The 12499-nt window shown below is 42.8% G+C and overlaps 1 protein-coding gene across 2 annotated transcripts in view; it reads left to right on the top strand.

Annotated features, from left to right (window-relative positions):
• Positions 1-249: 249 nt before the first annotated feature.
• Positions 250-12499, top strand: part of LOC115053884 (glucocorticoid receptor) — a 61357-nt gene continuing 49107 nt past the window's right edge. For both annotated transcript variants that reach the window (XM_029518747.1, XM_029518748.1), the window contains exons 1-2: positions 250-838; positions 2552-3804. In XM_029518747.1, coding sequence (XP_029374607.1) covers positions 2561-3804 — 1244 coding nt within the window. In that variant the 5' untranslated portion in view covers positions 250-838; positions 2552-2560. The remainder of the gene's footprint in view (positions 839-2551; positions 3805-12499) is intronic.

Raw genomic sequence — 12499 nt, forward strand, 5'->3', positions numbered from 1 at the left:
AAAATGGTACATTTTACTGTCCACTTAAGCAATTTGGCAATTAGTGTGTTTTTTTTTATTGATTTAAAACGCACCGAGCCTCGTTATTCCGAAAGTAGGACGATCTATAACAGCCATACAAACAGCAGCAACAACGACAAAGCTTTTATTTCTAAAGGACAAAGGAAAAGGGGCTTGTGGTGTTCCGTTTGGTTAGACAGCATTTCCCTAACTGTCCGCCCTGCCCTGCCTGAGTTTGCAGTTGAGAGCTCCAGGACAGCGCGGCTGAATTATATAACTTTAATGTAGTGGCGGGTCGAGCGGCGCACCGGCGGGACATCGCGCGTCAGATCCGTCGATCCATCGCGGATTTGTCCACAGATTGCGAACTGGTGACCGATCGATAACCCCCTCCCCCTGGCCCCCTCCCCAACCCACCCAACAGCCCCAGCCTACACCACCACCACCACCTCCTCCTCCTCCTCTTCCCTCCCTCTCCCCCACCACCCTCTACCGGCGACGTGCGTTAAAAGTTATTGACAGATCGGCGTTACTGCGCCGCCGGAGCTGTCGGTGGCGGCGGAGGTGTTGACTTTAGAAAACAGTCACCGCGGACGATGTTTTTCTGCCACGCACGGACAGAGGCAGCGGAAAAACCCAGCTGACATTTCACCCCGCAACATTACCGCAAGGACGGGCTTTCGTTTGAAAGCTTGACTGTGTGGGGATTGTGTTATTTTTATTTTTATTTTTTTTTTGTTCTCTTTCTCCAAATTTGCTCTTTTTTTTTTTTTTTTAACTCGGACTAACGGGGAGATGACCTGAGCAGTGGAGTGCATTCCTTTAATCGCCACCACAGGTACGGTCTGCCTCGGACATGCAAACACTTGTGATTTCACTGCAGAAATGTTGGTGACACACACACACACACACACACACACAGAGAGGTAGAAAACTGGTTGTTGGCAGACGTAGGCCGACGGCGAGCGTCCCCCTCCGGTGCTGCGCCTCGCGGGCGCACAGGCAGCTCTGCCCGGTGACGGGGCCGCCGCTCCGGAGAAACCGTCTTTAATTTTTTATGCAAGACAGAGAAAACAAACAAACTTCACACGGGGCAGCTGTTGATCACCCCCTCCACACACACACACACACACACGCACACGCACACGCACACCCCACCCCCTCCGGGTGTAGGCGTGTGATCCGAGCATTTCCTATCACCGCCAACAGGTTGCACTAATGTTGTGGTGGTGGTGTTCTGCTCTGATCGCTGAGGGAAAAAACTACATTATGATGGAAACCCCAAAGTTTTTCAAACTTTGGCACACCGAAGACCTCAGCGACTTCCTCTGAAACGCATCCGATCAGCCGCTTCACTTTGCAGGGAGGGGGGGGGGTTCATGTCTGCTGCTATGTGATATAAACTCACCAGCGTTTAACTCGACTGTGTGGGCGGGGAAAAGTGGTGAAGCCTTTAACCAGAGCCAAATTCTTTCTTAGATTGTGATTTTTCTATAAATAAATAAATAAATAACTTTTTGTAGAGAGGAGTCACAAGTTCTTCCACTTTACTGTCAGGAGTAAATGTGCGGTAAAGAGCTGCCTGTGTAGTCATATAAACTCTTAGGACACCCAGTCTTTGTCTTTTTTTTATTAAAAAGACATAAACCTATTTGTGTATATTTCATTTTAATTGTCACACAGCGGTGAAGCAGAGCTGAGCACAGTATCTGCCCCTCCAGATATGACAGCTGTGTTGTTAATGATCAACATGTAAATGAGTGAGCTGCACTACACTTACATGCAAAAAGCCTCCCTTGCGTTTTCACTCCATCTAACTTAAGTTTATCGAATTTATCTAGTTGTTTTTTTTTTTGTTTTTTTTTTTTATTAAGATGAGAAAATGTGTAAATATAACTGGGTTGATGGGGAACGTGCTCTTTCCTACTAATAGAGATAGAGAGTCAGTGTTGATTGTCAGAAATGCCCAGAGGCCCCTGCTGGGTTAATCTCTTTAAGCAGATGTGTTGTTGCGCATATGTTTGCTGTTCACTTTCATTGCCTGCAACATGAAGGTAGAGCCGAGCTCGTGCGCCTCATGAGCTGAAGGTGCAGTCCAAAGAAATAATGTGAAGGTTGGAGTGATTTGTCTTATGTAAAGGCTCTGGTTTCTCACTCAGCCTGGTTTGTGCCATTTGTACCTCTGCCATAATGTTGTCGTGTGGGTGTGAGACGAGGAGATGGTCTGCTTGATTTGGCTGCTGTCATTTCTTGAAAAATAAAAATAAATAAGAGAGCAGCGTAGGCAGAGGCATAGTAGAAGAAGAAGAAGGGCGCCTTGCAGTGACGGTGCTTTTGAACGGCTCCATAACACATTTTCCAAGCATATGGTTTATACACATGTTCCACTGAAAGATCTATATTTAAATAAGCATTTTAAGTGGTTATTCTATAATAGCTGCATTTGTGTCATCCTGTCCGTCAACTGTGTTTATAGGCTAACCTTGCGTCTTCTCTCTCTGTCACTGTGTGTGCTTGTACACTCCTAAACTCACCCTCACTGTCCTGGCAGGACAAAGAAATGGATCAGAGTGGACTAAAGCGCAATGGTAATCAAGACAGCCTGACATTTGGGGAGACAGGAGCCGCACTAGGTGGAGATACAGGTGACACAGCTGATTCACGGCTTCAGTCTGCGATGCCTCTGCCTGGCTCCGGGTCTGTGCCCCAGTCCACAGTGGCCCCCAATGGGCAGGCCGGAACCAAAGACCAGGGGGAGTTTGGAGGCCTTTTTGAGTCCCCCCAGCACCACGCCCTGTGTGAAGGGTCAGACATGAAGGAGGGTAAAATCATCGGAATGCAGAAACTACAACCACAGCAACATCAGGATATCAGTATGTTCAACACCAAGAGCAATGTGACGTTGCTTGGCCAGAGTGTTTCCGATCTGAACAGCACATCGACCTCTGTCATCAGCACCTCAGAGGTATCCGTCCTGGGCAACCTGCCTCTGCCTGATCTCTTCCCCCAGCAAATCAAGCAGGAGGGGAGTTTTTCTATGGATAAGGACTTGGGAACTTATGGCAGACAAGCGGGTGCTGGTCCCTGTGACTTGGATGGCAGCAGCAGTCGCCTAATCGAGGATGCTGAAATTTGGCAAGAGCTAGACCTTCCTAGTTCGTTGCCAGAAATCACTTATTTTGAGTTTGATTCAGAAATGGCACATTTGGATAACATCCTGCAAGAAAACAGCGGTGCTGGCGGCCCTGACAGTGGCTTACTAAAGGAAACAAAGTCTCTGGTGGGTAACGGAGGAAACTGTACCAATGTGAATGGCACAGACCAGCAGGACCCCATACACCTTCATCACCAGCAGCAGCCACACCACCACCTACTACAACACCAGCAGCTTCACCCTCGACAGCAATCGTCACTTCTCTCCACTGTTATGATCAAGGAAGAGAAAGATCCCGACGAGTCCTACGCCCACATCCACAACCCAGGGGTGGTCAAACAGGAGAAACAGGACAATTCTGGTTTCTGCCAGTCGCAGTGTCTCCAGAGCGGCATGACCTCTCTCCATGGAAGCCCCATGTCCTCTGCCGTCGGAGTCGGAGCAGGGCCTGGCTTCCACTTCAAAGCCAGCCCGTCATCCACAGTGGGCCTACAAGACCAGAAGCCTTTTGGCATGTTCTCAAACGTGCCTCAAATGGGGGAGAGCTGGGCCAGGGGGAACAGGTATGGAAAGTCATCTGGGATACAGAGGGCAGATGATGGGCTCTCCTCCGCCACAGCCTTGGCACCTTTTTCTGTCAGCTTCACCAGGTAGGACACTTAAAATGACTTTATCCTGCTCTGTTAACTGTTGTCTCTGTGTCACATTTGTTGATTTGGCGTTTCATGGTATGCTTTCATTTCTGTTCATAAAATGCGTTAAAATAAAAAAATATGCAAGCAATTCATGAAAAAGGTTGACGATGATTTATTGTAGAAATTGTCATCTCACTGTGGAAGGGTCCTTAGTGTTTGCTGTGATCTACTTGCTCTTCCTTGCTGCCTTTTCTGAAACAGAAATAAAATCTGATTTTAAAAAAAACAAACAAAAAAAACAATCAACAGAATGACACTGCAAGTTTTTGCTGTAGATTTTAGCATAAATGTCATGAACAGGTACCAACAGAACCCTGTTCCTATATACAATTACAAGACATTAAAATGTGACAGACTACCCAGATTTTTATTTTTTATTTTTCTAAAAATCAAAATTTTTCTTCTTCAACTTGGAAATCAGCTCGATTTCATGCTGATGTATCAGGGCAGCTTTAGTGTGTGCTTGGGGAAAATAATCAGAAACAAAGAGGAGGGCACTCAAGTGGAGTTGGATGTTTGCCTGTGATAATTTGTTGGGTTTTTTTTTTTGTTTGTTTGTTTGTTTGTTTGTTTGTTTTTTTCTTTCTTTCTTTTTTTTTTTTGGTGGGGAGGGAGTGCTAGCATCCCTGAAGGGAAGGCATCTGGCACTTATTGCCTCCAAGCCTCCAAGAGGCACACTCCGCACTGTGCACCTCACCTCATACTTCCTGGCATCCATGGATTACAATTCCTTTTTTTAGAGGAATCCTTATTTGTCAGAGGAAATAGGTTTGTCGGTTTAAGAGTTGTCAGGTTAGAAGAAAAAGGTGATGCCATGCCATATTTTGACTTGAATTTTATTTGGAAAATCTGTATTTTTCTGGGAAAATTGTGAAATAGTCCTGGTACACAGGCACTTACCATAATTAGTCCATGTTTCACATTCTGGTATTTCTCCAAAATTGCTCTGTATCATGGTTCTGGTCATAAAGATATCACAGAGTTACGTAAATGTGCCCCCACAGGAGCTGATTCATTGAGAAAACTTGATGTGTGCATTGTTGAGGATGTGGTGTGGTCATGTTTAATTAGAGGGAAATGAATCCTGTGAGGAGGCTGCCTGGACGCCACAGCGTGACAGTGACAGGTGTCTGGTGGGCCCGGCCTTGCTTCTGCCTGGGAGAACTACCTGATAACTGCTTTGGTTGTTAGTGGGGTGTTAAAAGTGAGATATTAATTTGCTGTTTTATGAGCTTCTTTGTGAACGTGGCTTGAATAGGCAGATCCCAAGATGCTCTGTGATTAAATGTGGGGTAATATTGTGAGTCAGTCACATCCCACTGAAAGGAGCCATTGAGGTGTTTGGCTCAGGCGGCTTTATAAACAAGTCAAACACGAGCATGGGTGTCAGCTACAGTTATCTCCCTGCTGTCACACAGATATGCTTCTGGGCTGTTGTGCTGCCAACCAATTTAAACTGTGGACGGGTCTCTTTGTCATTGTTCAGCCCTTATCTTCTCTAGTCACCGCTGATTTTCTATAGATGTATCAGATGGTAGACGGGTAGAAAGCTGCAAACACTGATGAAAAGCTTCAATCCCTTCCTGAAATGTTTGGTGCTTTCTTTTTAATGGAGTAAAATGTGTTTCATTGCTTGCTAATTTTATGAAAGTGCAATCAAGTTTGATTTTATAATCTTACTGTTCGGATGTCAATAATCTTGAGTCGCAATGCTGTTGCAGCGAAGATACTTCCTGGTACATTGATGATTGTGGCGCCAGCAGGCAGTGGTTTGTTTTCAATATGTGCTCCTCTGATGCTCTGCAAGGCCAAAACAGTGCAACGCAGAAACCCTGATAGTGCAAGCAGCTTCATATACAAGCAAATGACATAAACAGAAAGACTTAAAAGTCAAGATTTGAGCGATTACTTGAAGATGACCTGATTAGTTAAGATTTTATATCATGATTGTAAATCTATAAGGGTTACAAGGCTGTTTCCACATTTTCAAAGTATAATCTGATTATTTGATCTGTAAAATGTTGGAAATGTTGATGTCACTTTCAATTTCATACATTTTTTTCTTTGTTTTGTCTGAAAAATAACTCCAACAACGAAAATAATATCATTTTGCAGAGAACTTGTCTAACACACTGACATGACAATCCTTTTGTGTGTTTCTCTCAGTGCAGAATATGATGTTTAATGTATTTATAGACACAGACATTGCCTGTTCTCCACATCCATGTCCATCCATGGCCTCCAGTGCAGATAATTGCATAAAGGCAACACAGGGTCTATACACAGCAAATCAATTCAATACAAGATGACAGTGTTCTGTTGCAGTGCTGTTGTATTTGAGTTTTTCAGAGTATTTGTCCACGAAAGAATAAAAAAAAAAAAGAACAGCTTCCTGGTTACCCCGTGTGTCACGGTGGCAACAGCCTCCATGTCCGTATTGCTCTGTGCATTATCGAGCCCACCTAGAAGTGCTGAGGGAAATTTTTTCAGCATATTTGGAACAAAATTTGGCTCAATCATGTTGCTCGGCTCAAGCTGCTTGTTACATAACCGATAATCAAATAGACAAATGTTGATTCTGCGTGCTCAGGGTGAAGCGGAGCCCTTGATACGCTCTTTAAAATTCTTGAAACAGCATGACGCCCCTTTCATTAAGAAGGCATTCAGTTAATTTACTTGTGCTTTGTTACATAAATATGATTTTTTTTTCTGTATGCACTAGATAAGGCTCACCTTTATGCTTCTCTATGTATGTCGCATGTTAATATTTTTTTCTTTTAAATAGTTTTTCATCGATAAATCTTCTGAGTCATGACGACTGTAAAATGGGGTTAAAAAGCAGATGCAAACTCTTCTCTGTTGCTGCGCTACATGCGTCAGTGTGTGCCAGGGCCAAGCCGTGGACAGCAAGACTGAGCTTGTGTGTGTGTGTGTGTGTGTACGCGCAGAGAGGCTGGGAGGCCACGTGTACAGATCTGCCCTGGTGTGTGCCTTTGCCTCTCTCTCCTTTGACTGCTGCTCAGACAGTCCTTTCTTTTCACCTCTCACCCCTGATACTCTGCTGAGAGTATAGCATATTTGACGGAGGCATGAAAAAGCTTTGTACACGAAGATGCCCCCCTCTCCCACACACACACATTCTCATGTTAGAAGTGTGCAAGATTTTAGTATTCCAAGCAGAGATTCATTCACAGACAGATGTTTGGTGTCTGGTTGTGTTAAAATCAGCGGTTAAATTGATATTTTTTTGCTAACAGAGTTAAATGCTGTCAGTCTCGAGTTCTCAGATGGTCAAAATGTTGTGTATGGATCATCAAAATCCTTTTTGTCATCATTGCATAATTTACTGTGCATTCAGGCCTGTCTGTGGCTTTTTCATTCAGAGCTTATCCGAATGTTGTAGGTTGCACTTTGGAACTTTGATTTTAATATTAAAGATCCGCAATGATTCTCTGCAACAAAAAATTCATGTCTATGAGCATGTGTTTCTTTAGATTTCTAAAGCTACAACATATTTTAAAGATTGCAATTTTATTGAAAGTGGAGATATTTACCTTTTGGGAAATATAAAGATAAAGAGGAGGAACCTGCTTAAATTTGAAACTGTTACTTTAAATCCAAGCTGCAGAATATTGCTTCAGGGCAGAATGGACTGTCTGCAGTGTTTTAGAGACATTCGAGGGGCCAAAACAAGCTTGCGCAGCAGAAATGTAAACATGACTTGCGGTGATGGACTTCAACAGTGGTAGGGTGTGTCCGATAAACAAGAATGTATTTGAAAGGTAATGATGATGGTGATTTTGATCATGAATAGGATGATCATTATAATGATATTCGCCCTTCAGCTACATTGAAGGATTGGTCTGAGTGCATGGCTCTGGTTGCCTGCTTCACAGTTGCATTTTTTACATGCTGATGCTTGTGGGAACTGTAAGTAACGGTGATATCATCTTTGTTCTTGTTGGAGGCTGCAGATTTTGTTTCTATCTGTGTGGCACAAATTTTCTCAAGCAAAACCCCCTAAAGGAAAACTTTTTAACTGATTTGAAATAAAATAACTGTCAAAGGTTTTCCATTAATATTAGAATTTACGAGCACATGAGTTAGTTGAATGACTCTAATATTAACATTAACATTAAATGATTTCGGGTGGAGTACATTATGTTGACCATGTCACTATTTACAAATCTCTAAATGAATAATTACATTAAAACTATGAACACAATGAATCGTCATATACTTAGATTCTGTATTTAAATCCATAAAACTAGTCTCCTTCAAACATGCCATACGCATCTATTTGTGAATGCCATGCCTTACTGTAAGTGTCCTGGAGACATTTTAGAAGTTACCACAGGCAAAATGTCGATGGAACAAACATCAAGTCAAACTAGGTCAGACTTCATGTCTGTCGACTCAGTTTCTTCTGTAATCTCTAAGATTATGCCAACCTCAATCCTCACTGTGTGAGTTCCTGTTGCTTAATAAGCTTACTGATAACCTCTGCTACATGCAAGGCTGCATTTCCCTGAAACTTACCATTTCATTACCATATTTTTGTGTATTTCCCCTCAGCCTTCCTTGTTTTCAAACGCTGATGCATGACCCGTCAGACGAGCCATAAACATTGAGTAGCCTGTTTGGCGACTCCTGATATTAAAGTTGTGGGGACGTGCAACGATTGTATAACTGGATAGACATTCAAGTTTCTGGAAAGGAAAACTTTCAAACACACAGACTCCAGTTTGGTACACTCATGAACTGAATGATGAAGCTGACTCTATATTGGTGCTGTAACTGAAGAGGTTTGATACATGAAGTCTGGACCCAGGGGAGATGTATCTGCCCTGATCATCAGCCAAGATGCATTTCTCGGCAAGATGCAATTTCGTCCACTCTCTCTTGTAACTCATTCTGTCTGTCTTTGCTGCCCCCATACCCTTTTTGAAGCCTACTGTACTGAGTCTTTGAAGTAGGCTTCAGCTAGGGTTACTTCAGTTCAAAGCATATAGACACAATTGCTGCATTGCACATCATGTGAGGAATGGGTATGTCCGACAGAGCTAGCTGGGAGGAATGTCTTGGTTTAGACTAAAAATACTCAGAATAGAGAGTGAGACCCTTGTTGGGTTAGTCCAGCAGGCTTGTTTCTTAGCACATCCTTGTGTGATAAATTATGTGACGGGCCTCAGTCATATGCTGGAAAGGTCCTGAGAGCACATACCAGTGGATATGTCATAGCTCCTCCTCCTCTTCCTTCTCCTCCTCCTTCCTTGTAGGACCAGAGACTGAGAGCACAGAGACGTTAAATGCAGAAAGCTGGGCCTTTCCTCCTAATGCTTCCTCAGCTACATTTACATAAAAAATGACTGTGAGCAGCTATGATATGACAGGAGTTGGCATAAATATAGCAGCGTCTGATCTGACTCACTGTGCTTCAAACGCAGAGCATTGAGTTTAATATGTTTGGCAAGAAGTCAGTCAGGAAACAGGAAGTGTGGCGTCTAGTGGCCAAAGTGGCTTCGCCTGCTGCCCCTTCTGTCCTCTGTGCTGCTCTGAACCAAAAAAAAGTGAAAAAAGAAAAAGCATTGATTTTGCTTTCATCTTTTGGGGTGTTGGTCCTGAAGTCAAAGTACAACGCTGGTTTGTACATCCAGATACAGCTTTATGTGTCTACGTGCTCACTGTGTTCACTGTGGTATGAGTTCGTTTTTGTCAGTGGTTGTTACTGTGGTGTGTAACTGAACCATCAAATGCATCAAATCATGGAAACACTGTTCCCTGTGTCATATCACATGGTTATCTTGGGTAAACTGTTCAGTGGTTTTGCTAAGCCACGCCCCAAACCCCAGCAAAAATATAGTTTTGGCATTGAAAAAGAGGAAAGTAACATTGAGGCAGCTTCAGTGCTGGTCACAGTGACATCGCTGCTGGTAAAGTGTAAAAATGCATCTCTCAGGATCAGATCGGTCACTTCAGGGTGCCAAAAAGCACCACGAAGCTTAATACTAGCTATGTAATAGTGTCGGAAGTGCTACTGACAGTTTTTCTGTTTTTAGCTGAGCATTGTAAAATAAACACTTGATTAATTCAATTTTGCAGCAGCAACATTTAATAGCACATTTAAAGCACATTTTAAAGCACATTTTTTGAAGAAATGGCAACTCTTCTGTAATTTTCCTGACAGTGACTCTCGCTGAAATTCTACCACGTATGCAATGTTTTGTGTGAAAGTCTGTCATTCAACGCTTCTGCCACTTTCAGCCTCACAGTCTGTTTCCCTGCACCCTCTCGCTGTCATTTCTTTCCTTGTGAGATGAATGCGTTTCATTATCTTTGTTGTTTGAATTGTGTCAGACAACAATCAGAAAAAGATTCAGGAGTTTTGCCTTCACAATGTCGGTGCAGGGAGAAATCAAAGGCTCTGGAAAGTCTACAGGACTTTCGATGTGTTGTGTTTCACTGTGAATTCGGTAAATCCTCTGATGTGTCGTCACTTGTTTTCTGATCAACAAATCAAGTTCTTGAAATTTCCTGCCGTTGCAGCTTTCCAGTGATGACCTGTCACTGCTAAAACCCTGAAAGGCCGTCCTTCGGTTCCTGTTCTCCTCAGTCCGTCTGTGTCGTGCTGCCTGTCTGGTTGGATGTGTGTCACAGTCGCTTCTTCGCCGTCAATTTCCCATCTGTAACGCAGATGTTTAATCCCTCCTTCCCAAATCAGCGAGGAGGGGAAGGTCCTTAATCCGTAGAAGCAATACACATGGCCTTTGCCTTCTGTGCGTTCCTTATTGGTGCAAGTGAAAACTAGTCAGGGTGTGCCGCGGTTCAAGGATCACTGTTCGTACTCATTTTGATATTCAACATGTGATTTATTTTGTTAGATGGAGTTGAATAAGGCTGTAAATAAAATGAACTGATTTATCATCGTGCATAATAAAAAATTTTACTGCAACTTACAAAGCAGTATTCAGTGATAATTTATCCCGTATCAGTTAATGACACTGTCCGGTGAAAAATGAACCCAGAGGTTGTCTGTGCCACTGGTTCATTACGATTCATTACATTTTGTTGTGTCATCTAGCGTAATTATGTCTTAACATTATGACTGGAGTAAAGTTATTATTGTAACCGCGATGAACCCAAAGCATGACACTTTTCCTAACCTAAACAAGTAGATCCTGTACCTTAACGTAATAAATTTTTGACAGTTAAATGTGTGTTCATCTTTATATTCATGTGTTAGGATTGTAGTGATACCAGTTAAGGTGTGCTGCTGTAGGAATGCTGTTTGCGTAGATGCTCCTGTGGTTTGTGGGTACGGGCAGTATGGATGTTTTGCTCAGATAACATGCTGAATTTAGATGATTAGATGCAGTCTAAGTTCAAAACAATGCAAACAACTCGGGTTTAAACGAGGAGTGGTAGGCAATTTACTCTCTACTGGTTGCGTTTTCAGGATATCTGAATAATTTCGCTGCCCCCCTCTGTGACAGTTGCCGGAAAAGTAACCTATGAACTGCCAGCAGGAGCTTGGAGGTTCAGACCCCGCTGAAGTGTGACCAACTTGATGAATCCCTCCAGTCTCACAGCGGACGGCCTGCAATTTGCTGAGGGCCATTTCCCAAATGTGAAAACATCACTTGCATGTCATCTAGTGGACCTCAGAGATCAAACATCTGCGTTCAGGGCTGGTTGTGCTTGAAGTGCAAATTTGCTATATTTGAATTTATACATAGTTCTTATATCAGAATTTCTGCTGGAGACCAGATTACATGCAATTTGCCAAAGCCCCACCAAACTGCTACATCATTATTGTTTATTTTTGTTATGAATTACTAATTATTAGGAGATATTCATACATTATTTGTCCATCTGAACTACCCCAGAGTTTTTTCAACTGTCAAGTTTTTATACAGAGCCAGTTTAAAATAGAATTTAAAAAAAGATCAAAACCACTAAAGTTTTATTCTATTTCATAGATTAAATGATAATTTTTTCCCCCCTTAAACTGGGTCTGTCCCTATCTTCACACATTACCAAAAAAAAAACAACCAACCAAACAAAAAAAAAAACAAGCAGTCAATGTTCATTTTCAGCACAGATTGTTTCAGACGCACAGCTGGCTATGTCATAGGTTGCCACCACACAACGCAGAGGACCTTGTGCCATTGGCCCATCAATGATTTACCTGACCAAGGTTACTGTACATGTGGAGGCAAACATACTGCTGTTCTGACTTACACCGTGTGCAATCTTAACATTTTTGCAGCTAGTTTGAGGAACAACTTCATAATGGCCTCTTTTTTTGTCTTGGTCAAAAAACTGTTAATGTGATTCAGCACTGAGCTAGCCTTTATATTCCTGGGTGACCCACTTATGGGTGTATATTTGCTGAGCTGCTGTTTTGCAGTCTAATCTGGCTCTATCCTGAAAATGAAGATGCACTGATATTAACATTATCAGCTTTTTAGTTTAGTAGCCAGGTAGTAAACTGTCAAAGCAGTTGGGAGTGCTGATTTGTTATATAACAGACCTTTGAACACTCAGCAAGTATTGTAACCCCCCCTCCCCCACCACCACCACCACCACCTCACCACCACCACCACCTCACCATGCCAAGTTAGTTGAACGGCAGGAGAAATGCATATTC

The sequence above is a fragment of the Echeneis naucrates genome, chromosome 14, assembly GCF_900963305.1.
Source record: "Echeneis naucrates chromosome 14, fEcheNa1.1, whole genome shotgun sequence".
In the NCBI taxonomy this organism is placed as follows: Eukaryota; Metazoa; Chordata; class Actinopteri; order Carangiformes; family Echeneidae; genus Echeneis; species Echeneis naucrates.